This window comes from Paramormyrops kingsleyae, chromosome 8 (assembly GCF_048594095.1).
Source record: "Paramormyrops kingsleyae isolate MSU_618 chromosome 8, PKINGS_0.4, whole genome shotgun sequence".
Taxonomy (NCBI): domain Eukaryota; kingdom Metazoa; phylum Chordata; class Actinopteri; order Osteoglossiformes; family Mormyridae; genus Paramormyrops; species Paramormyrops kingsleyae.
Genome location: NC_132804.1, coordinates 10,261,694 through 10,288,611, shown reverse-complemented (window position 1 = coordinate 10,288,611; position 26,918 = coordinate 10,261,694). Strand labels below are relative to the sequence as shown.

At 41.4% G+C, this 26,918-nt stretch overlaps 2 protein-coding genes across 6 annotated transcripts in view; one reads left to right on the top strand and one right to left on the bottom strand.

The window, feature by feature from the left end:
• Positions 1 to 1,079: 1,079 nt before the first annotated feature.
• On the bottom strand, positions 1,080 to 2,765 carry mrps16 (mitochondrial ribosomal protein S16). Of its 3 annotated transcripts, none has more exons than XM_023837361.2 (4): positions 2,606 to 2,765; positions 2,466 to 2,501; positions 1,702 to 1,962; positions 1,080 to 1,437 (listed from the first exon to the last, which is right to left on the bottom strand). In XM_023837361.2, the coding sequence occupies exons 2-4, from the start codon at positions 2,476 to 2,478 to the stop codon at positions 1,292 to 1,294; spliced, it is 420 nt and encodes a 139-aa protein (XP_023693129.1). In that variant the 5' UTR covers positions 2,479 to 2,501; positions 2,606 to 2,765; the 3' UTR covers positions 1,080 to 1,291. The 3 variants fall into 3 exon arrangements, with proteins under 3 accessions (XP_023693129.1, XP_023693130.1, XP_023693131.1); XM_023837362.2 differs by having other exon boundaries at positions 2,620 to 2,765; XM_023837363.2 differs by having other exon boundaries at positions 2,631 to 2,765.
• A 22,979-nt stretch (positions 2,766 to 25,744) lies between these two features.
• Positions 25,745 to 26,918, top strand: part of pax7a (paired box 7a) — a 55,815-nt gene continuing 54,641 nt past the window's right edge. For all 3 annotated transcript variants that reach the window (XM_023837291.2, XM_023837290.2, XM_023837289.2), the window contains exon 1: positions 25,745 to 26,313. In XM_023837291.2, the coding sequence (XP_023693059.1) occupies positions 26,229 to 26,313 (85 nt within the window). In that variant the 5' untranslated portion in view covers positions 25,745 to 26,228. The remainder of the gene's footprint in view (positions 26,314 to 26,918) is intronic.

The window sequence follows — 26,918 nt, the reverse complement described above, 5'->3', positions numbered from 1 at the left end:
TATGGTAAATGGACTGCATTTATATAGCACTTTTCTACTCCTACGAGTACTCAAAGCGCTTTACAATTTATGCCTCACATTCACCCATCCACACACACATTCACACACCAGTGGCGAAGGCTGCCATGCAAGGCGCCAACCAGCTCACCGGGAGCAATTTGGGGTTCAGTGTCTTGCTCAAGGACACTTCGATGGGGTCAGGAGGACCCGGGGCTCGAACCTGCAACCCTCTGGTTGCTGAACGATAGCACTACCTCCTGCACCACCATCTTTAGATGCTATAGGGTATGGATGTTATATTAAAAATAAGTATTTTACTAGAACTAATCATGCATTTTGTACTTACAGTAGGCAAGGATATTGACAGGTATATGGCATTGCAATTACAAACATGTATTTTATTTTCGTATGCAACCATCTGGGAGTATTTTATGATGAAATTAGGAGGAATCAAATCCGCCAGCCATTTGTTTTCGGTCTGATTAAGGGAGGGTAGTAAAGCTGTTTAAATACCATCTCTGGCCAGATCTCCCGATTTCCTGCTACTTTTCGCCTGACCAATGAACAATCAAGGCGCATTACAGTCACAATATGGACTTTCCATGTTGTTTCGAGTATCATGCATCCTTGCGTGCAGCCCCAAAACGCAGCCTCTGTGCTCACCCCTACGACGATAATTACGTCACAACAGACACATGAACCGGCCCTTAGCCTTCATTTTCAATATCGCTTAACATTTTTGGTTTACACGTAATCTGCAAATTCCTGTGATCTTTCGGCAAGCTCCAAAAAAATTCTTATTTAACTGTTCATTGCCAATTTATAACCTCGAATGGCAAATTTGCAGATCTGGAGAGGTGACTGTACTCGCGTAAATGTAAATTTAAAGAATTAACAATAGGAGTAAAATGTGGGAAAAAGTCTTTTATAATGAAAGTTATCCTTAGAGTGAAATTTAATGCTGATGGATGTTCATTATAATTATTAACTCTTTTCATTAGATTAATTTTGCATACTTAGAGTTGACGTTATACTCTATAATATGTTTTCTGAGGTAGTATTAAAATACACTACTAGAGTTCATTTAAAACAGAATTTTACTGCATACATTATAAATCTCACAATGCATTTCATATTTTAACATGCAAAGGCCAAAGCGTCCTTCAAAGCATTTTGGAAGGGATGAGGAAATGGCTGCAAAAAAAATTCAAAAATCAAAATGAGGATGTCAACATATACAGAAGAGTTCAGACATTTTCGTGGACACATGCCCAGACTTGGTGGTGGTGGATTATGCTTCTTGCCGCTGCTCTTCTTTGCCCTGTCCCTCCTCTGTTCCACTCCCAGAAGCCTCCTGTTCCTTCTGTGCGGCCAGCTTCCTCAGACGCTCAGCTGCGGTCACAGTCATGGGATGGAGAGGAAAGAACCCAGCCAGACCTGTAGGAAATGCCATATTCACCAACTAGGAACTGTGTTGCAATTCTGTTTGCAAACTCTTAATACAAAATGTCCTACAATCAACAGAAATCCTTGCACCTGGTGTGTAATCAGCATAACCTGTTATATTTACTTTGGTATTTATCGGCATAATCGTAACTTGATGTCAAACGAATTTGGATTCTTTACGGTACTGAGTCACAGATAACGCAGTACTTGAGGGGCGCTCGTGCCAACATAGCGATATCGTGTAGTAGCACCTACCTAGGAGTTTGGCTACGGGTTTTGTTGTGTGGGCGCCACAGCCGATCCAGTATTTGATCCTGTCATAGTTGAAGCTGACAAGCTTTTCGTTGTATATGTTGGGAAGGGGGTCGTATGTTCCCAGTTGCTCGATGTATTTGCTGTCCCGCGCCCGTTTGTTAAAAGCTGCCACGATGCGGTAAAATGGTCGGTTTGTGCAGCCACCCAGCGCCAGCCTAATGATGACAAGCCCCCCGTGGTACCGCCTCAGAAGAGCAGATGCTGAATGAAAAAAAGACACAAAAGGAAAACGACCCTGGTTGGCGACTAAGCCAAATCATACGAAGAGACAGGTGGTTATCTCATGCATCGGGGAGGAAACGGAAGGGAGGCAAGATAAGATGCACCAAGCTGACCCTCTTCACTGAAGTACCCAGCTGCGTAAACCACTATGACAGAATACAGTCACCATGCAGTGGCCAACTACATATGCCCCCTATATGCAACAATATTTTCGGACAAGTATGAAGCAGAGGGGGAATTGCCGTTAAACATTTAGACCAGAATAATTCTGTGTGATCTTAATGTAAGTGTAATCGTACCAAAATTAAGCCAGCGGAAAAGGCATGTGTGGCATGATCTGTGAAAATAGCTAATTTAAACTTGACCACGAACACCTAAAATAAAGCTCGAAACCATTCGCTATGCGTGAGCAATACTACGATCTATTAATAAGAATAACAGAAGACTAACCTATACATGTTTATAGTTATTAAAAAACTTACAGAGATGCACCATGGTGGATTAATGTTGCACGAAACCTGAAAACAAATAACATAATTTGATTTCAATCCACTTTAGAATTGCGCATTTGCTTCGCCACTAAATACATCGTATAAATCAGAAACATTTAGGAAAAAATAACCTGCAGTGTACTACCGTCTGGATACCTCCAGTGTTAATTCAAAAATATTAGCTCCCAGGTTTCTTCGAAATTAAACTTCAGCAGCACAAGAAGTCTTAAGAACGTGACATTGCAATGGAGGCAGCCATGTTTATTCCCTTCTTCCTCTGTGTTTTTATTACGCGGCCATGCGCACAAAATGCTCATACTGCCCCCTAATGTACGGGAATATAACCGCGAGAAAAGAAAACGAATCGTGCGCAAATCATTTTGGGCGTAATCAACATACATTTTAACAAGATATAAATATACACTCACAGACACACATACACTATGCGTACAAAGGTATTGCGACGCCTGGCAATTACACCTACAGGAACATTTATGACATCCCATTCTAAATCCATCGGCATCAATATGGTTATGGTCACCCCTTTTTCCCCAATCATTCAGAAGAGTATCTGTGAGGTCAGGCACTGATGTTGGATGTGAATGCCTTGCTTACAATCTCTGTTCTAGTTCATACCAAAGGTGTTTCATGGGGTTGAGGTCAGGGCTCTGTGCAGTCACCAATCTCACCCAACAATGCAAAGGCATGTGGGAACAGAAAAGGGCCTTCCCCAGACTTTTCCCACAAAGTTGGAAGCATATAATTGTTCAAAATTAAGAGTTCCCTTTGTTGAGACTAAGGAGCCTAACCCAACCCCTGAAAAACAGCCCCATACCATTATCCCTCCTCCACCAAACTGTACAGTTGGCACAGTGCAGTCAGGCAGGTAACATTCTCCTGGCATCCGCCAAACCCAGACTCATCCATCAGACTGCCAGATAGAGAAGCATGATTCATCACTCCACAGAACATGTTCACACTGCTCCAGAGTCCAGTGGCAGTGTGCTTTACACCACTCCATCCGATGCTTGGCATTGTGCTTGGTGATGTGAGGCTTGCATGCAGCTGCTCGGCCATGGAAGCCCATTCCATGAAGCTCCCAGTGCACAGCTTTTGTACTGGAGTTAATGTCAGAGGAAATTTGGAATTCTGCAGTTATTGAGTCAACTGAGCATTGGCGACATTTACGCACCTCCGCACCTGGTGACCCTGCTCTGTTATTTTACGTGATCTGCCACTTCATGGCTGAGTTTCTGCTGTTGCTAAATGCGTCCACTTTGAAATAATACCCCATACAGTTGACTGTGGAATATCTAGCAGGAAGGAAATTTAACAAACTAATTTGTTGCAAAGGTGGCATCCTGTGACAGTACCATGCTTAAATTCCTTGAGCTCTTCAGAACGACTCATTCTTTCATGGCTAAACGCTTGATTTTAGACACCTGTGGCAATGGGTCTAAATCAGGGGTCTCCAACTCCGGTCCTGGAGAGCTACTATCCAGTAGGTTTTCTGTCCCACTTGGCTTCTGATGAGCCACACCTGCTCCTGCTATTTACCTGAGAACAAGTGTGGCTCATCAGAAGCCGGGTAGGATAGAAAACCTACTGGATTGTAGCTCTTCAGGACCAGAGTTGGAGACCCCTAGTCTAAATGAAACTCCAGAAACAGGCAATAGACTCAGCACAAGGCGCAGACATACCATTCACACCTATGGACAATTTGGGAACTCCAGTTCACTTTAGCATGCTTTGGGACTGTGGGGGAACCCGAAGGAAACACCACCACGACACGGGAAGAACAATGCAAAATCCAGAGACATACAGCCAGGGCGGACACTGGAATTGTCAGGAGTGTGAGGCAACCATGCGAACCACATCGCCACTGTGTCATCCTTGAATAAGATCATTTAGAAGAAGATGGTCCATTGAACGACAGACAGCAAATTGTTGCCGTGTTTGGACGGCTCGATAATCCAAAGCTACAAGTGAATCTCACATTAGTGATAGGAAAGAAAGTTGTGCAGTACCAAAGAAGTCGTAATTTCACCTACGTCCGCCAGGCGGAGTCAGCGACCTATAAGTCTGACTTTCAGTTTGTGCGTTTTCTACTTATGGATTGAAAGTTTTTTGTTTGTTAAATGTAGTTTTACTCTGTGAAATGGCTAAGACAGACGTTAATTGTGCATTGTAGGCCTACAATTCTGCGTTTGTACTGAGACTTTTTCTATCTGCAGGTTTTCTAAATTGATGAAGTTCTGAGTCGCGAGGGGCCCTGCGCCTATTCCAGACAGCCCAAGGCTGGGGTGCACGCTGTACGCAGGATACCCACGTTCTGCAGGAAATTTAGAGACTATAGTTAGCCTCATTGCATGTGTTTGGGGTGCGTGAGAAAGCCCATACCACACAGGGAGAAGATGTAATATTAGATACACATAGAGTGTGGGGTGACATTTAAGGCACTAGCCATGATGCCTGGAGGTGTACAGCCACCGAGCCCCTGTATTGTCCATACGTAATGACGTCTGGCATGATTTCATAAAGCAATTTCTAAAACCACAGAATATTTTTCTCCAAAATCATCTGACAGATTCCCTGTTGCGAGAATATCTTACTTGTTTGACATATTCCCAACGTCAGAGTACGGGTTAAAAAAAAGTCCCATAACAACGGGGTTAAAAGTGAAGTCTTGTTTTGAACGTGTGTGTGGTTAGACATATTTAGCATCAGGACTGAGGAAAGTGCTCAAACTCAGCTTAAGTAGTTTGATCATTTTTATCGGAACAAACGAGTTTGACTATTAATTTGTCCTAATAAATCTGTTTGTTTTTTAATCTAAATTATGATCCCCATCACTTGCCTGTAAATGAAGTTATGAGCCCCCATCGCGCGACTTAAATCCTTTTCGGACAATCATTTAGCAGAACTTTGCGGACTTACGACCATTTTCGCTTTCTGTGTAGCATTTGCATGACGTCATGGTCGCGGTTAATTAGTTGGGTTCGAAGGTTTGCGGTTCAAATTCTCACAGAAACATTTTGGTTTTACGGTCTGATATGTGTGACTTGTCTCGTAAAAAAACCGCTATTTAAAAAAACGATAGATTTCTTAAATGTGTATTTTGATTACTTCAGTTCGGGTGTAAATAACCTAATCTAAATGATACTCCAAAAGTAGTAGAATTCTTTTTAACAAAGAAATTTGACAATAATTATATTCATTATATAATTGCATTTTCAAGCCCCGTTTAACCATGTATAAATTGTTCTGACTCTAAGAAGATAAGAGAGTGTATATTATTGCATCTTTTGTTAGCTGTTATCGATTTTTGTTTTAGCTTCGGTATTGCTCAGTTAAATCTAAGACACGGTATAGGAATACCTAAAATATTATCTGACAAGCATCCTTAATAATCATACTTACAGAATAAATGTCAAAAATAAATAAAACAGATGATATCGACGATCTATTGGATTAGCAAATAATTTACAGGGCGTACATTTTTTTTGATATGTAGCCTAATAATATTATTGTTAATTCTGTATCTTGAAGAAGATGTCACATATCGAGAAAGCTGCGTTAAAATGACACACCGGCTTCTCCTGATGATGAAGGTCATCCAAAGGCTTGGTTCGCACCCTCCCCACATAAAAGTTCTTCCAAATTTTCGAGATTCCTGCGGCACATTTTCACAGCGGTCACCTGCGCTATGAGCGTCACTTACGAATCAGTCACTTGACAGGCTTTAAGCGCACAGTAAATTCAGAAAGTCAAAGTAATTCTCCCTTTTGAAGAAATATTTCCTATCCATATAAAAAATAAAAACAACTAATTCAGGACAATAATAACAATAATAATAATAATAATTATTATTATTATTGTTATTATTGTTATTATTATATTTTACCATTGTTGCTTCATCTGTTGACACCAAGATTTATTTTTTTTCAATACAGCGCTGGTCAAAATGATCAACAGTGGGGGGATACAAACCATTACACTCAATAAAACAGTGTGAATTCTCACCATTTTCACATGTCCATAATTATTCAATTAATTGCCAAACTGCCTTGTTAATTAGCTATGAATTAATCCGGAGACATATGGCTCTAGCAGTTTGGGTAGATGCTTTATTAGTGAGAAGGCCTCAGAAGCTCCATTTTTGGGCAGCTCAAAACCTAATTTTAGCACATAGACGTTGTAGCGAGAAACGGCTGGAAACGTTATCCTCTTAAAAATGTTGTGACAGCATGGAGCAAGCATCAGTGGAAAACTGGCGGAAGAATATTGGGTTAATGTGTATTTCGTGTGGCAAATCTGTGGCCCGTGCTTCACGCCAGAGGCAGGTCGCACCTTTGCAGAGTCTCTGCTAACCCTGATCCCCTTCACTCCACAGGGAGCCACCCAAACCATAACTGTCCATGACAATACAAGTTAGGGATGACCTGATAACTTACCATCAGCAGGCCGCTCTCCCCACAGACTCCGCCCCTCCCCCCCCGTGTCTTTTTTGCAGAATGAAATTGTTGCAAACAAACGTGTCATGCATTGCCTTATCAGTTATCAAGAAAACATTTCAGAATAAATACGAAAGTTACCAAGTTTTCTTGTTTAATCCAGAGCCGATGGACTCCGCAAATATCTCGTCTCTCGCTAACAATGCATTTACATCAATAAATTGACCAATATTGTTGTGTTATTCTCTGAGTTTTCAGTTTGTGTGGCTTGCTGTTTCTTTCAGAAGCTGGTGCTGAGGTAAACTTACCCATAGGTGGTAGTCCATACGGCTTTTAAGTCATATAATCACAAGTCATGCATAATACACAAAGTGCATATTAATATCAGCTAGACTGTGAAAAGATTAGTGATTCGTAGAAGCAAAGGGATATCAGTCAAGTTATTTCTCGGCAGAAATAAACTGCAGCTATGGCCGGAGGAACATTCTAGATCATACCACTTGTTGACGGCCCTTCTTGGGCTCCAGTGATGGGAACTGTGTCAGGTGCAGAGGGGGATGCGGGGGCCATACCACTTGAGAAAGTTTGCCCTTCCAAGGGGTGCTTCTGAAGATAGAACCGCAAAATTAAAAAAAGCTGAATTTTACCCATTGTCAAAAGGTGCTGAGTTACATCCTGCTGTCTCTGTGTCGAATGTACATTTTATATTTCAGATTATTTAAGAAAATGGACTGGTACAGGTAGCTGAACAGAGGCATCATAGTACCATGACATCCAGCCCTAACAGCATAACTGAGGTACGTTTGCTATGGGAGTATTTCATCGGCTCATCCTGCTAATATGTAAGTTTCACTTTTTTTCATTTGTTAAAGAAACATTTGTTTCAGGATCAGTCCCTGCCATGTCCTGTCTGTTGTTTCCCTCTTTGGCCAGGAGGTGTCGCTGGCTATCCTAATGTCAGTGTCCTTTGTCTTTAGTGATTATGACCCTCACCTGTGTCTTGTTATTCCTAGCCCTAGTGTTTGGATTATTGTCAAAAGCCTGCACCTGTTTCTTGTTTAGTCCTCTTTACCTGTGTATATATGTGCCTGCCTTTGCTCTGTCTTTTGTTGGTTATTGTATGTGTTACCTGCCAGTGGTTTGGTGATTGTTATAGGTCAGGGGTGCCCAACTCCAGTCCTGGGGGGCCTTGGGTTTCCCCTCGTTTAACACACCTGATTCAACTCCTTATGCTAATTACCGCACAGCTTTTGAGCTGAATCATTTATGGTGGAACAGGGAAAGAACTAAGCTACACAGGGCTGCGCCCCCCCCCCCCCCCCAGGACTGCAGTTTGACACCCCTGTTGTAGGTGTTTAACTTGCCATGACAAAATTTGTTAATTTTGTATATGTGCAAGCTCCTGTTTGGATAGCTTGTCTTAAAAAGTTCTGAAAACATCAAGTCTATTGAATTGAATTGCAAGGGGACAAATTAATATGTATATTAATATCTATATTACTATATTATTTACATAATAAACTGCATACTTTTGTAATGCTATAATTCTTTTTCAAATAAAGACTGCTTACCTGACAGTGCATGTGTTCTTGCAAGAATGAACATTTGAATTAATTTTCCCATCTGCTGTACTGTCTGTTCCACATTTTAAATTGCATTTTTTTTCCAATTGATTCTTTTAACCGAAGTGAATTAAATATCAAGCCATTCCTCATTCATGCTACAGGAAATTTTAAAACCAGACAGATTAAGCTCTCACTTTTTGTGGTGGTGGGGGGGCAACAATCCTCTTCCAGTGATATGACACCCTTGGTCCATTTCCAGAAATACTACCTACTTCCATTGTGTAAAACTACAACCATGCACATTTTTAAGGTCTCTCTGTGTCAATGTCCAAAAATGAAATTAAATCAGTTGTCATGTCTTGGCCTCCTTAGCAGAAATGAGCTCTGACCCTGACTGACGAGCCAGAGGCACAGGCACTGGGACACCGGCAAGAGGCTAGCCATCGAATTATCCCCCTGCACGGGCTGGCCTCGCGGATCAATTTAGTGAGACTAATTTGGATGCCGTGTTAAATGTAAACCATGTTCTTATATCTTCATTCAACTGAGTTCTTTCATTCGTTTCTTTTTTTTTTGCTCTCAAAGGAAGGCGACTGTAACCTATTAAAAAGAAATCAGAACAGTCAGTCCCATCACATGCTATTGAGAGCTGAGGACTGTGCTGTTTAGAACGCAAGACATTAAATGCTAATATCAGCTCAACAATCGGAGCTTAAAAACAAACACACACACGTTCTGAGTATGACCCCAAGGTACTGCTATACTAATGTAGTTTCTATGAAGGCATTTTTTGAATTTTGTCATCATCTGGAGTGACATGAAAAGGGGAAATTCAACCAATGCCATTATTTTCATTTGGTTATTTCCAAAATTTCTTTTAAAAGATTTCCCTTGAGTGGTATTAAAACCATGGGTGGTATGGAAAGGTAAAAAGTGGTGTAAATTTTGTGTGACCAACGTGAAACACATTAATTATGAAAATGAGTCTTAAGCAATGTATGGAAATGAGTCTTTAATAAATATATAGAAATGAGTCTTTACATAGAAACAGCTGAACAGGGTAGAGAGAACAGCTGGGAAGATCATCAGATCCCGTCTCCCATCCCTGCTGGAGATCTTTAACCAATGGATTATGGCCCCACAACCATCCTGCTCCCAGCCTGTTTTCCCTCCTGCCAACTGGGAAGAGGTACAGGAGTATTCGAACCAGGACCACCGGGTTTGGAAACAGCTTAATTCCCCAGACTGTGAGGGCAATGAACACTTCTGCTCACCCCCACTGAATCACTGACCTTCCCACTGTACCAGGAACTTCTGGTCACTAGTGCAATCTTTCATTTGCACTTTTCTTCCTTTGTACAGATAATCTACAATTGATTTACTTATTATTTCCCAATGCATGCTGCAGCACCCTTAAAAACACACTATAACACTATAAAAGAGATGTGTTGCTACAAAGGTTTCTTGATGCTGCTAATCCCTCCGAAATGCACCATGGATCACCATGGATACGGGTTGTTTGTGTACCATGTGTATTGTCTGTGTATGTTACTTCTTAATGCTCCCCTAGTTTTTATTTTGTTATTTATTTACACTGTTGGTCTAGGAGGAATATCATTTCATCCTTGATTGTACAGAAGTGCATTATAAGATGACAATAAAGATCTATCTATCTATCTATCTATCTATCTATCTATCTATCTATCTATCTATCTATATCTATATCTATATCTATCTATATCTATATCTATATCTATATCTATCTATCTATCTATCTATATATATCTATCTATCTATCTATCTATCTATCTATCTATATCTATCTATATCTATCTAATCAATCATTAACTGGATCCTGTGGGAATTTCACTGGATTTCCCACATATATTTCATGCAGTACTTCCTGTTCCCCAAGAGTATTTCAGTAAACGTGTCTCGAAAACTTTGCAGCTATGCCGCTGTCTGTAGCCGCTGTCTGTAGCCGCTGTCTGTAGCCGCTGTCTGTAGTGTCCCTGACTGGGCGCTGCTTCCTCTGCCAGCCGTCAGACACAGACACCGAAGAGGCCCCTCGCACAGCACTTACGGAAGCAGCCCCATCCCTTGGGTCGTGAACTCTTGACGCTCTTTACATCAAGCTCCCACCCTGAAGGAGAGGACGACCTGAGATTAAGGAGATGGCCCAAGTAAGCCTGGCATGAATAACCCAAGCAGTGCATGGAGCGTGTAGGGTGACAGAGAAATGACCGTGACTCCTGAGGACCGCAGCGGCACCGCCTCCCATAATGCAAGTCTAGCCTGTAACCACTGGTCTGCTTCAGCCTTAACTGGGCCATCGACAGCTATGTACACGTGATCTCCTGCTTCAAACCTCATCACTCTGTGTAGCAGGACCTAGAGCCTCCTATGCCCCACTGCTCTGTATCCTGTCCGTCACTCTTACGTGCCGAGTAATTGTGCACAGGTAATAAATACCAAAAACTACAGTTTTGAATAAACAAACTTATTTTCATGCTACCTGTTACATGTTACCTTGGCTTCATGAAGCATCAGTCCTTTTTATTCAGAATTAGAAAGCAGGAATTATTTAGAAACTCCTCATACCAGCACCAATTCTACTTGTTAAAAAAGTCCAATCAGGTATCAGGCTTAACCAGAGGGCACGGTACAGTTTTATCGCCATGGTGTTAAATCTTAACCATGCCTATAAATGGCCAATGACAAGCAATTCTTATCTTTCTGCATTTTCAATAAATGTAGGCATAATTTCAAAAATGATCTTTGCTATGAGAAAGTGAAACGATGAAAAAAAAATAGATCTGGGTGGGTACGTGTTTGTACAGGTGGCTGGTTAGTCGGTGCCTTGCCGTGCCCACACTCTGCACAGTGCTCTTCTGGAACATTCCACTCCTCACCCTCGAACCCTGCTATCGCCAAGGGCTGTGAAATGTGAGCAGCCTTTACCCTGACAGGCAGGGGAGGCAGATCGGTGCTGCTGTGTAGGTGTTTGTTTTGCAGAAACTGGAATTTGTTGCTGATTTGAACAAATATTAGAAGACTTAAGGTTTGTGTAGATTGCCGCTTCCTCTGAGGCCAAGCTGCTTTCTGCTGGTACCGTTACTTCCATAAAATTGCTTTCGAGTGGATTAGTTCAAACAAGTTACATGCAGGATTTTGACGTACTTCACAGGCAGTCGACGTACGGAGGAGTTTGGCCGAACTCTGCGGCCCTGACCACTATTAAGTTCGATCCCTACGGCCAAGGTGAGCATTTCAGGTCAGAGGTCAGGGTTACCGCACGGCACCTCTGTCATCCGTGGGCCCCAAAGACTCGGGGGCCCGCTATCTCAGCGCCCCAACCGACTGCGGGGGCAGAGTGCAGTAATCCCAATCGGACACAGAGCGGCGGATCAGGCTCTGCAGGCCCCCTTCCCACACTTCCCAGGGTAGCAGAGAGTCCCGTCCAAGGCGCCTCCCCCCTCAGTGGGGAGATCAGCCTCTCAGCCCACACTCTCGCCAAGTGTGGCCCCCGCCGACGGCATGAGGATTACGGCGCAATACGGAAGAGCAGATCAATTATGCAACAGTATCTATTTGCGGCGATGCCTGTGCCAAGCAAACTGAAACCCCCCCCCCCCCCCAACCCCCTTCCTATTCTTCGCTGCACCTCCCCGGGCTTTGGGGTGAGAGGGTGAGCTGCCTGGGGTGTCATTAGCACTGCCTGGCTCTGTTGGGAGAAAGGGGGAGAGTGTATAACGTGAGCAGACAGGTGAAAGCTGCAATCAGGTGATAATGGGCTTGGATGAGGAGACGACATCACCGCCACCCACATGGCTCTCCCGCCCGGCCCCTCGACGCGTCAGCAGGCACTCAGCAGAGACTCCCCGCCAACAAGCCGCTCCTTCGCCTGCTCCCAACCAGCCCATGTGCTGCCAAAGTGGGTCCAGCCCTGAGCTGGACATGGCCGATCAAGCAGGTCCAAAGATTGCAGTCTTTGCACTGAGAGACATTTGGGTCACTAGCAATGAGAACGTTTAACCAGTGTTTCTCAACCCAGTCCCCAGGTACCCCCCAGACAGCCCACATTTTTGCTCCCTCTCATCTCCCAGTGCACCTTAATCAAAGGATGAGGCGATCAAGGACACCAAATCCTGGTTTCTCCTGCATTGGGAGAAACACTGGACTAGATGGATGGATTCCTAGTGCAGGTACAACACTGTCTTTTCATTTGCTGTGTTTACTGTGTTTATCAAAGCAAGTGAACGTCATGAAATGTGTCATACCATCTCAATCTGTGGCCCGTCATGATTCCACCAAATTCAAACATGGCTGCTCTGGGATTTACTGGTTGCCTCATCTCATAAAGAGTGTGACAAGGGCACTAAGTGCTGCCCCCTGCTCTGTCTCTCCAGAAACCGTGGTGTCCCCAGGGCTGGTGTCCCCAGGTCCCCCCCCCTCCCCCCCCCCAGAGGTCTGCGCTCTGCTTTAACACCCCAGTATCACTCAGAACAGATGCACGCAGGCTTTTAAGGTAAACGAGCATGGGTGTGGTTGTCAGCGTCCCACAAAACCCGGGGGCAATATAAAAGCATTTCTAATTGACTGGAAACACTGGGAATCGTCTTCTGAGCAAAGCCTGAAGTCGACGAGTGAGAGGCGTGACAGCCGTCCCAGGTATCTTCTTGCAGGCATGAGGTCAGGCATCATAAGTAAAGAAAAGTTTTTAATACACCGCCGGGCCAAAAATAAGTGGCACACTTTAATATTTAGCTTTGATTATAGTGCACATTCGCCAATGCATTGTTTCCATGTGCTTATGCAACATCTCTGTATTTTTTTCATCCAGATTTGCATTCATTTCTCTGCGAGATCTTGTATTGATGACAGGTGAGTTGAACCACTTGGTAAAAATTTCTTCAGCACATCTTAAAGACTTTCAGTGGGGTTGAGGTCAAGACTCTGTGGTGACCAATTCATGTGTGAAAATGATTCCTCATGCTCCCTGAACCACTCTTTGACAACTCAAGCCCTATATATCTTGCCATTATCATCCCAGAATATGCCCGTGCCATTAGGAAAGAAAAAACCCATTGATGGGATTAACCTGGCCGTTCAGGAGAATCCGGAACTCAGCTGACTTCACTTTACTACTGCATAACAGGGCCGAGCTGTAATAATGATCCAATCATTGGCTCTTACGTATTTGCTGATTTAAATTCAAATGGAGACTCTTTTGGCCAGGCAGAGTATGTTATACAATAGCTTATAATAATTAATAAATAATACTATTTTCTGATTTTGATCATTCATCCTTGCACACATGCATAATAAACTTTGGTCTGTTCATTTTGAATAAAGAATATTCGGGATGCATTTCCTGCTAACAAACAATCTTAACAAATGTTGAGCAAGATAACTAACGACATACACTATATGGACAAAAGTATGGGAACAGACCTCTTGAATGAAAACCAACTTAAGTATCATGCAAGGTGTCCCCTCCTGCTGGAAATTGCATATAATTCTGCACATGGTTCATTATTAATGTGGTCACTGCGGGGTCGATTCTCTCATGCACTTAAGTCAAAAATCCGCATAGCTGCATGCTTTTTCGACTTGCGCTATTCTCCCATCGGCTTAAGTCTGGGGTTTAAATGCATTTAGGCGATTTTTCGCTCTTTGGGTGGAGAAACACCAAAATATGGGCGTGTCGCATGTAAATGACCCTTACGCACATTCTGCCAGTGACTTAAGTGCATTTTTCGATATGTACTCCGGAGAGATGCATTAAGTCACGCGCCTCTACATGGCCAAATGCAGTACTGCAGTTTTTAGAAAGCCAAACAAGTAACAAGATGAAACATTTTACATGTATTATACACATGGAAGTAAATGTTACAGTCCAAAACACAACTGAATTGTTTGTTTAAATATATAAGATAAAATATAGAAGAATGATATAACAAATAGCATATAGAAATATATCAGTTTATTACCATTAGGCAGGATTCAAGTGATATCTGCCTTGTCAACAAAAATCTTCACCCAGCTGCGAGGCAGCAGACAGGAGTCCTCGCTCCTCTCCACAGGAGCAGCTCTGCTGCAGCCGCCCGCAGGACGGCTCCAGGCATCGTGAAGGGGGTGGGGGAAACCCCTCGGAAGCCAAAACTGCCAAAGGGCTAATAGGGTCAGGTGTGGTGCCAAGCTGCACTGTGGGGGAGCGTGGTAAACTCCGCATTTCAGTGGTGGCCCTCTCTGAGGTACCCACACCTACTTTTGGTCTGGTCATTCTGATGGCTGCCATACTCAGGGAGTAGCTGTCGCTGCGGTGGATCGGCTCCTCCTGATGGTGTCCGACGTCACTCCTTTCAACAAGCGTATTATAAGACTCAGATTAAGGTGATCTCTGGGTGTCTTGTCTGTTGTCTCACTGATGCTCTGACCATGGTGAGAGATATTTTGATGTGGGAGACATTTTATTGGGTGGGTGTCCATAGCGAGACACTCCTCTGTTTATGGGTGACTTCACTGCGACCACTGGCACTGGCAGGGCTGGTTTTGAGGGCTGTGTTGGTTCCCATGGGTCAGGAGACCGTGACGAAAGTGGCTCTATGGATCCTGGTTTGACTTTATGTCAGACGAGCGGGTTGCTCAGGGAGTCCCAATTGAGGCACATTACCTGCATTTTGAGGGAGCGTCAGTTACAGCACTACAGCCATGTGGCACGATTCCCTGAGGGTGATCCGGCTCACAGGACCCTCACTGCTAAGGATCTGAGCAGCTGGAGCAGGTCAAGAGTGTGCACATGTAACACCCGACTGCAGCATTTCCAGAGGGTGGGACTGCACCGCATGTTGGCCGGGGGGGGGGGTCGCCAACTGGGATCCCAAGGTGTTCTGTTATATGGTGGCCACAGCTATTCAACCTCCCAGTGCTCCCTAACCTGACCTGAACTGGCACAAGTTAAGGGAAAGTCAGTTGCTCTGCACAAAATATGAAGAATGTCTTTCGCTATAACATTTGACTTTTTCTCAAAGGATTGTCACATTTGTGAGAATGACCAAATATAAGCGTAGTAGGATTCCGCCATGCTCTCATCCTCAAAATAAACGAGTTTCTGCGGATTTCAGTTAGGTTCACAATGTCAATGAAACAGTCCGTGTTCCATGGTTTGCTTGCTGCCTAAATCATCGAGGGCATGACCAGCTTTCCTTGTTTGATGAAATAATTATACTTCTTGAACGGCCATGTCTTCTCTTTCGGGTTAAGTGTGGTGGACTTGTTCGCGCTGAAGAGGGAAGAATATACTTATAATTCACACACTTAATTTTTTAAGGGCTTTTTTGACTATGCGCTTGAATGGAGAATCATGTATGACAGACGCCTGCATGCACAGATTTGGACGCAGTAGGTTTGCTGAGACTATGTGCCCAGTGGCGCAGAAACGGAGAATTCTCAGAAGCAAAATTCTGGTGTGTCTCTCTATTTAATTCATCCTGCACCAGGCCAAGGAGACTCATTATTTCAACCCAGGCCAGCCTGTACTTCTTTATTAATTGCTTATTACTGAGATATTCCAAGAGGGTTCATGTCCTCTCGCAAAACAGCATTTTGACAAGTAACTTGACTTCTTGGATGGCGATGTCTCAAATGCGATTCACCTTCCCACCTTAAAAGATGTGACTGAATACTTAGCAAGTTTGATTTGTTAGCTCATTGTGTACCAGGGTTGTACAAAATTCAGAATTTATGAATTATGCCCTATTTCATTCATTAATTACAATTTTGATTTAATTAGTCGCATCGCATAGCATGTTAAATTGGAATGACAGGACGAAGAACTTAATTCGTGTAAATTCCAAGAATGTCTCTGAAATCACACAACAGAGAAATGTCATTTAAGGTTGGTAAACATAAATAATTACGTTATACATTTACTTTCTTGGTGGTAGAGTCGTATACTGCCTCTCACTTTATTCTTCCTCGCTTTATTCTTCCTCGCTTTATTCTTCCTCGCTTTATTAGGTAAACCTTGCTAGTACTGGTTTGGACCCCCTTTTGCCTTCAGAACTGCCTTAATTCTTTGTGGCATAGATTCAACAAGCTGTTTGAAATGTTCCTCAGAGACTTTGGTCCATGTTGATAAGATACTATCACACAGCTGCTGCATATTTGTCGGCTGCATCTTCATGATGCAAATATCCCATTCTACTGCATTCCATAGCTGCTCTATTGGTTTGAGATCTGGTGACTGTGGAGGCCGTTTGAGTTCAGTGAACTCAAGAAATCAGCCTGAGATGACTTTAGCTTTGTGACACGGTGCTTTATTCTTGCTAGAAGTAGCCATTAGAAGCCGGGTAGCTACACTGTAGTCATAAAGGGATGGACATGGTCAGCAATAATACTTGGGTTGGCTATGGCATTTAAACGATGCTCCGTTGGTACGAAGGAGTCTAATGTGTGCCAAGTAAATATTCCCCACACCTTTACACCACCAGCAGCATGAATTGTTGATAAAGACTGGAGGGATCCATGTTTTCATGTCGTGTATATCACATTCTGACCCTACCATCTGAATGTCACAGCAAAAATTGAGACTGATCTGACCTGGCAAGTTTTTCCAATCTTCCACTGTACAGTTTCGGTGAGTCCATGCGCACTGGAGCCACAGTTTCCTGTTCTTAGCTGTGGTTTTCTGCTGCTGGAACCCATCTGCTTCAAGGCTTGACGCTTTCAGAGATGCTCTTCTGCATACCTTGGTTGTAAGGAGTGGTTATTTGAGTTACTGTTGCCTTTCTTTCAGTTTGAAGCATTCTTCTCTGACCTCTGCCATCAACAAGGCATTTTCGCCCAGAGAACCACTGCTCACTGGATGTTTTTTTTTTTCACCCCGTTCTCTGTAAACGCTAGAGATGGCTGTGCATGAAAATCCCAGTAGATCAGCAGTTTCTGAAATGCTTATACCAGCCTGTCTGGCACCAACAACCATGCCACGTTCAAAGTCACCTTTCTTCCCATTCTGGTGTTTGATGTAAACATTAACTGAAGGTGCTAGCCTGTATCTGCATGATTTCATATATTGTCCTGCTTGAATTCTCAGTTTAGTTCTGAATGGTGCACAATCCTGTTATGTACTAAAACTGTTTACATTTTGGGCTACAAAAAAAAAAATCATTCTTATGCTAAAGTATACCCTACAATATAATTTTATATTATGAGATTGACCAATTAATAATAATTATTATTATTATTGCAAAAAAGAGCGTCAGTGTATTTTTTATCTATTTAGGGCGACCTCTGTGTTTCTGCGACAGAATAGCATGCAAACCTTCAAATAAAGAACGACGTGGAAAATAACGAACTTGATTGCGAACTAAGTTAGTTACCAAGGGTTTCCGGAAATAATCACTAATTATCGAATAAGGTAAAGAGTATTTAGTGCTACAAAGCTTTTAGGAAACGCACCCCAGATCAATTTCAATGAAACATATGCTAATTAAAACGTACGTTTCATTTAGTGCATATTGTTCTACAATCTGTACACTACTGATCTTTAAGCATTTTACAGATGTATATAAATAAGTCAATTCGCACTGTCATTTTCATAATAAAAACTAATTAGGCCTTCTATAATTACAACATTGTAGTTTTTTTTCTAAACGGGGCTTATTATCAGATAAAAGCTGACATGCTGATGGCCCCATAAGGACTTAACCTGTTTTTGTACTTATATTGGCTTTTGGTCCCGGTCCGGCCAGATTCAGCGAGATTGTACCGCACGTTTGTATTTCCTCTGACTGGAATCTCCACGCAGGACCCCGTAGAATCAAAAACACCTGCTTGCATATTTCTACGAGTTTTCTCTGTTTTGGTGCGTTAGTCGGCCGCACTAAGATGTTTGGCTGTCATAAATGTCTAAGAAGTTTGCTCTTCTGCATGTGTAAATGCTGTCGGATAACCCTTACCTCCTTAAAGGTAAGTAAATAATGGACTTTTTTCTAATTACTGTGATATGTTACTTTAAATAGCATAAGTGAAGACAGCCTTCTGGGTCTTTTGAAGTCTCCTACTGTTATTTTCACGTTTCTGCAAGCATTGCATCATTTTCCCGCCTTCTCTTCCTTCCAGTCTTAGCATTAAACGGTTTACACTCAAAGTGTGTTCTCTCGGTTTTATTTTATTTATTTTAAAAACTAAAGTCAAAACATCCAGACGGCAAGTGATTTTAAAGTGAGATTTGGCGTCGGACTTGAAATGGTGTCTTTCTCACCTTGCAGCAGAAACTGCGGAATCATAATTAGCATGCCACGAACTAGCGGAGGCTATTTAGTAAGTCGTTTGAAGAAAGTGTCGCAGATGGAGATAAGATTGAAGGCCGCTCAAAGAAGGAAAGCACTTTGTGCCCAAGCCCGTAAAAAGTTTAGGCAGGACCCCGAGGGTGGGGAATCACCCTACCCAGACTATGTCTCTTATATAACGCACGGGCCATGTACAAGAAACATAGATTAAACGCATTCATGGTAATTAAAACGATGTTTTCGATTATAATTAACGTAGCCTAATCTCTTATTGTTAATATTTAAAGCTGAGGGGAAAGGACCACTTGCTTCTACCGGCAGATAACAGCAATAAAGAACAAAATGGTCAGGTCAACAAACACACCGAGGCCGAGAACAAACATCACAAAAATCAGTCGGTCACGGTCATCCAACGGAACAAATACACTTTATTTTAGGGCTCCGCCTGCGTTAAGCGTCTATGAATGTACGGCGCACTGCGGCTTTCTGTTGACTTTACACTGGAGTCACACGTTTATAACTCTTGGGGATTAGCGACGCCCCCCGGTGGACTTTGCATCGCGATTTATGTAATGGATACTTGTAACATAAAATATTGGCATTGTGTACGTGTAGCCAAATGCTCGGTCCTATTAAGTTGTTAATGTTATAGGAACGTTAGACTGAATCTAGAGTAATTAATTTCAGATGTATTAACATTTACACTTCATAATAATACTGCATTTTAATTATATAATTTAGAGTAGGCTATTAAATTCTGTGTACAGGATCGATTTTGGACTATAATCTGTTTTACAAGGAAGTTGTCGCAGGAGTAATTTTACATTTGTTAGTTTGGTAACAGTAAGCATTAATTTTACTTTTATAGGGTTTGTAAATAGCGATGCATATCTTTTGTCAAACATACTGCGCCGGTAGCGATTTACACACTTTTGCCGTCGTCACGGACGGGATGTGTAAACAAACATATTGTGGGGAAAAAACGGGCATCTAAAACACATTTAAACATATGTTTAAACATGCAAAGAAAGATGTTATACTAACAGCATTCGGTATCTTAATAGGCTTCGGCCTTTTGATTAATGCTCATCACATGTAACAATATCCAGTTCATTCAAAATGTTACCACGACAGTTAAAGTATGCTAATAACGATTAGACCAAATTATAGTTTCATCCTAAAAATGTGAGATTAACGGAGTAGCATTGCAGTGCTGATATTTTATAAAATATTACCCATAAAGCAAGCCAATAACAATACTTTTAGTTTTTTTCCCACCATTTCATTGATGTACACGGAAATGTGTTTGATCATTAAACTGCAGTCACGTAAAAGAATAATTTAAAGCTAAAATTGGTAACGTATATGTCAATTACAAAGAAATACGCAGCATATGAGGATTTCTGAGAGTGTTATAGTTCCCGGGGCTGATCCCGGCTGTGAGAAATCGATTTATTACCTACGATGGGTTCAGTGGGAGACGCCTGACGCACCGACAACTTCTGCTCTGCGTTATTTTGCGTTTGGTTTGTTCTTAAAGACAGCTGAACAAGCACGGTTTGACTTCCGTGAAGTTTAGGAATGGCTCCAAATGAATGTACCACTGTAACAGCTACCTCTGAGAGAGCAGATAACAACAGGTGATGCAATGCTATTGCAACGAGACCGCCGGTTTACCGCAGCATCAATTCAGAGAAAGGAAGCCGTTCGGGAGGGGGATTTAGGCTGGTGTTTTAACATATTCCACCTGTTTCCGAACGGAACATTTAAGTGTTACGTGCGGTTCCATTTGCAGAGAAACTTTAAATGAATTATTAAGTTTGAGAAGGAGCTGTGAGTGTAAATCTGGGATACTAATTGATTCGTAGAATAAAAAGCAGACATGTTATAAATTATGAGGCTTAAAATGTCCATATTTAATATAATACACATTTAGAACCTAACATTCCGATTTAAATAATCTGCATAGACAGGTAAAACCGAATAGCATTGCATATTCGTTTCCTGTCCATTAATCATCTATTTTGGTTTGTCAAATAGTTTTAGCCGGACGACCTGTTTTCAAAAGGTAATCCTATCTCCATACTGCTTTTTACAGTACACAAAAAACCCAACAAATAAGAATCTTGAAAATGATAGCTCTAGTTTAAATTGTTTTTGAGGATGTCGTGCCTTGTACTACGATCGGAAAAGACATTCTGTATAAAAAGGAGATATACAATTTTAAGTGCTGAATGTCTGAGTACATCGAGCCCCCTTACATGGAATTTATTACGACGCATTTTCGCGAGACTGATGTATCCGCCGATCAAAGCTTCTATGTTTTTCACAGGAAGGTGGCGATTACATTATTATACCGTGAAGGCAACATTCTGTGATTTCTTTTCAAATGTGTTTAGCATTTAGCTAAGCTACCGTTTGCCTTGACATAACCTCTGTTTGACTGACCTTCTTCAGAACCTTGGGGGCTCTTGCACTTCCTCTTGTCCCGCGGTCTTATTCAAAACGGCGATTGCAAACAATTCAACTAGTGGCCTGTGACAGTCTCCAGGCGCCCTCTCATAAGCTTGCCAGCGTTAACCCAGTTGACTAAAGCATCAAGGGGTTAACAAAGTTAAGGAAAATGATCTAATTTACCCGCTAAAAATCAAACGCGCAACTTTTTCATTCTTTGCTAATAGTTTTATTCAAATTATTCGTCCCATGCTTCAAATCATTAAATGTTTAACAAGCATATAAGATTTAAAAAAAACAGTCGTCTTTATTAATTATTCAAAAACATCTCTTAAATTGAAAGAGATTACTTGAATTAAGAAAATATATATATAAACACAATTCTCTGGATTAGAAATCAACGTTGTACCGTCTCATATTGCGTGAGTTTTTATGTTTTAACTTTAATTTTTGGTAAGGTTTGCAATAAGTTAACACAAAAGAAAAAATAACAAATTTATTTTAACGGTCTATATTCAGTTTTGTAATACTCTTAAATGATTTTCCATCATTATTGGTACTTGGACAGTTAACTGACTTTTAATTGACTTTTAACAATGTATACAGTTCTCGTTCTCTAAGTCCAGAATTGTGCCTAATTAACATCAAACGTATATTAAAAAGTCAAATGCAAAAAAAATCTAAATTACAGAGAACTGATGTGTATGTATAATAATCCATGATTATTAATTAATCTTGGAGTTTGTGGAGACGTAGGTCTATATTCTCTGGTTCTGACTACGAAATCACTCCGAATCCTTAAAGGAAACAAAAATGAGCCGTGTGCTAACGTTTAACTTAATCTACAGCGCGAAGCAAGCCATTTATGCCGGATGACTCTGGTTTCCTGATGAAATTACTCAGTTGAGCTCTCGAGTTGTTAGTGCCGGCCAACAATTGATACCACACTTGGGTTTGAGGTCAAGTGGTCCCAAACACCACCAAACCCATACTTGACAGAAAATGTGTGCATTTAAGAAGTTTATTAATGAATTTATATGATTGTTAAAAGCGTTGACATTAAAAGATACGGATGAGTGTAACTATGTATCTACTGTATGCATGTGAATCAACCGGAGACCATGCAGTTCCCTGTATGTGTGAACATAGTTGGCCAGATAAACCGCATTCTGTTATATGTTGTTATTGTTTCGTCAGTGTTGAATTAGATCAGTTGGATATTCTTAGCTGATTAACTGAACCCCCTAAAAAGGTGAATGTGCTTTACATAGCCTATAAATGTAGCGGTGGATTACTGCTTAACCAGAAACGCACCATATACATTTTCTTTTGGGATGTATAGCAAATTTATTTACGAACCATGTAAAACTAGCCTAGTTTTGTATCGTGAAAGCTCAGTATTAGCAACGTGCTTTCTTAAATTCTCCGCAAGCTGTTTTTCTACTAGTATTTTCATGGTGTTTTGTCGGTGTCGAACATGTGAGTGTCGTTCTTCATTTTTATGTGTACCCTACCAACTAGCTCACTGAGTTCCCAAACTTTTGCAGAGCACGTCTCCAGGTAGCTTGTTGCTCCAGGTCCGTTGATACATTTCTCACAAATTAATAATATAACTTTCAGTGCGTTCGATCTTGGCTTTTGCTTCAGTGGATTCTACCTGAAGACTGATATGTATATATATATATATATATATATATATATATATACTGTGTATGTATATACTGTGTATGTATATACTGTGTATGTATATATGAATAATATATATTTGCAAAAGGAAAATCTAATTGGTTCACCATGAAGTAAAGTTTTAAGCAGCACATCTACAATATTATCTAGATAGTTAAATAGTAAATCAATAATAAAACGAATTTAACAGCAGGTCTATACAGTACATCCACCACTTAATAATTCTAGCCAAGTGTCCTGCTGCTGCTTAGATATTGTTTGCTTGTGTATTAAGGCCTCCATAACTGTTCCTACCTGACAACATCGAAGCAGATATTTACCCATGTAATGCGCACAGACTACTTCACAATGCTGTGGGGTGTCCATCGCACCGTTTTCTAGAAACGCATCTTCGGGCATCCTATACGGCAGTGGTCAGCAGTTGAAGGACGGAGTGGACTTTGAGCTGAGGATGGAAATTGGCCCTCTGGGTAAAATAGTTGGAGACCCCTGCTATAGGGTGCAAAGGTTCACCCACCACCTACCTGGGAGGCGCTGAAGACACTATGGTTCGTCAGCTCACATGAAGCAAGACACTCTTGCCAAGGACGGATCGTAACTTTGAGGCAAGCTGCCCGCCGTGTCTGCATGTGAAATTGCCATTTCATCCCTCCTTACACCCTAATTGTCGAAAAAAACTATTTGTGAAATTGCTCTTCACCAACGGTGGAGTCGCCGCACAATGGCTAAGTACGGCAGACTCACCAAAAAAATCAACAGCGCCCCCCCCACCCCAAAAAAAAAAAAAAAAAGAAGAAGAAGAAATTAAATACGGCAATTTGCTCTTAAGATAATACCAATACCTGTCATCAATTCAATTAGAAGCCGCTCTTTGGCTTGAACAGATCGACTCTTGAAAATATTGACAATATTTACAGCTAAGGGTATTCATTTTATAATCAGCCAATTGTTACGTCTCTAACTAAAGACGGTCAGTGTTGCTTAATACTCTTGGGATGTTATGCGTAAGCAATTTTCCACAATGACACTGTTATAATGCCTGTAATATTCGTTTCTACAATTAGGCTACAGTATATGTCACTTAATGATAGGGGGGAAGGCGCAGGCGCAGCTATAACGTATACGCTTATAGTCTGGCACACAAACGATCGATTTTGGAAGAACAGCTGCATGCTGTTCCAGGGCAACTACCCGTTCTAGAACCGTCGTAGTCTAGTTGAAATTGAAATTCATATTCCTATGAAAAACAACTAAACGCTATGTCAGATTTGCTTTCTGTAGCTGAGTAACTCGCCTTTTTGATTCGTTAAGCAGCGGTGTGGCTGGTATTCGAGAATTTGTTTTGAGAGGTCTTGACAGCCAGCTTTCACCTGTTTTAGGCCCCTCTAGGCAGTCCATAAAACATCCACCTGCGGACGTAGGTCTATGCGGCAAAGTCAGTCTTGCATTTATTTCTCTCTCCAGATTGCGTCACAAAAGATTTAAATCTCACACAATCCGTTTCTGTATGCTACTTCTCAGGCGTAATTGGTAAAGGTGATATTTATTTGAATATTCACGCAAAACTTTGAATAACCCGAAAATAACCTCAAGTATTAGTTGACAGCTTATGCTAGACTGAGGGTCGATTCTCTGTTTAAATTCAGACGTTCAGAACCTTTAATTTGCGTGACGACACCAGATTTCACAACTTTTGGAACCTCGACCAATCGTTTCCTCGCATTGTTTCTCCAATTTAAACATTTTCGTGCGACCTATTGAAACAATGAATGTAGTAGGCTATCGTTAATGAGGGGAAAAACTTACAAAAGGAAAATAAAAGAGCGCCATCCTTATAAAACATATTAAACAATGGTAAACAATGTGCGTGACGGAAACTGGGAGAGCTCACTGACTCTGATTTTTAATTAATTATGTTGTTGTTGATTATTATGGACAGGTGGATAAAAGACGACAGTTCCTGAAAGTTTGTATGACGAAAATACGTTTTTAATTAGGGGTTAGTGGGGTTTAATTAAGTTCTTCCCGAGTTCAAGCGACACTGAAGGTGGGAGTTCTCCAAAATTAATGAAAAGGGTTAAATGTGGATTGGCATCATAGCCTGCTGTGATAGGCTACTTTTTCCACAAAAAAAACGAGATAGATTGTGAATCCATGCCAATCAGCGGGTGCCAGAATACTATCAAGTTGATTAATTTCATACTATTTGAAACACCAGAAATTGAATTTGAAATATTTTAAAAGTCATTTCTGACGCGCTTTTATATAAAAATTTTAGACTACGTTTCACATCTTCTGGTTATTTGTTTGATTTAAGTTGCCTCTGTTCATCTGCGTAGTGTTACTGTTATTCTACAAACGTCAGTAATGAATCAGCGGTATGACAGACTAACCGACAAGAATTGAAACAGCTGGACATCTTTTTTGCAATATCGATCGATATTTTACGTTTACGTTTGGACACTTTATGAGCCTTTTGAAATGAAAATATACCCCCATACTGAAGTTTTTATAATCATATTTAAGACTCAATAATATATCTTTGATAAGCGACGACTTCCACGTGCATACACAACGGAAGAGCTTAAGTTTAGTGCTGACCTAACTTTACGCATGCTGACATGAAAAGTTAAATACATTTCATCTGTGTTTTTTTCCGCAGATTTCAGTTGAAAGCGCGCACGGCCACGGTATGAATTAAAACAAACGGAATGCGCGTTCCCATCCCACGCCGTGCGCCCTGATTGGACGGCGGGCCAGCGGCTATTCCCCTTCTTCCCTTCATGAATAAAAGAAAGGCCTTGGAACCTATCGCCGCGCGCTGCTCCCACCTCCTGTTTCTTGCCTGAAAGTTCGCCACTTAAACTACCCCCAACCTCTGGCGTAGACTTTGCCATCAAAACTACGAGACCTAGAAGTACAACACGACAGAGAATATCACCTTTGCCCACGTCTGCCTAGGAGTGCTATATACAATCTCCCCCCTCCCCACCCCCAGCGTTACTCAAACACAGCACCTTGCATTCAGCGGTTGTTATAATTTTTTTCCAATGCCACCTGCCGTGCGATTTGCCAAGTGTTTTCTATTTTCCTCCTTTTGTGGGGCGTAGTGTTTTTTTTCCATTAAGCCTAATCGGATCTCTTCTGATTTTTTTTTTATTTTTTGAATTTTAAAATTATTGCAAATCTAGTGTTTTTTCCCCCTCTTATTTCCAGGGCATATAATTGCAAAATACGGACCTGTCTGTGTGACTAAAACTTTACATCGTCAGTGTGATTTTTTTTTTCGGTGTAGCTACGATGGCTACGTTACCAGGAACTGTTCCTCGAATGATGCGGCCGACGCCAGGGCAGAATTATCCTCGGACAGGATTTCCACTGGAAGGTAAGTTTTTAAAAATATATTCTAGCTTTTTAATTGACAAATATGGCAGGCGTTTAGCATCTAAACGTATTGATCCCGTTTTTAAAAGTATTGATATATATATAGCCTAACAGCTTAATGTTTCAGAATTCACATCCGAGAAACAAAAATTTCACTCGCCCAAAACTTGAAGACATCGGTCTTTCATAAAACATGTGTTTTGACTGTTTTTGTCAACCTTTAAAACTTTAACCTCAATAGTTTAGAAACATATAACATTAATCCAGCAGTTCAATGTCACTTGAAGTAGTCGATTTCTAGTACATGAGCTGATCACCCATTACAATTTGTAAATGTCATTTTTATCATTCTCTTTATTTTGCAACATCAGCGTTCAAATGTGTCGGAGACTTTGCAAAGGCCTGTTTTTAAGCGCGGCAAAAGATTTATGTTAAAGACTATTCATGGGAATATCCAAGCGCACCGCATAAATAAACCTTTTTATTTTTATGTACTGCGTTTATTCGGTTTGAGTCCTTCCGACACACGACGTCCGTGCTCAAGTATCTGATACACAATTGTCCAAAAAGAGCGACGATAGTTGCCCATGCTGCTGGATTTGCTGA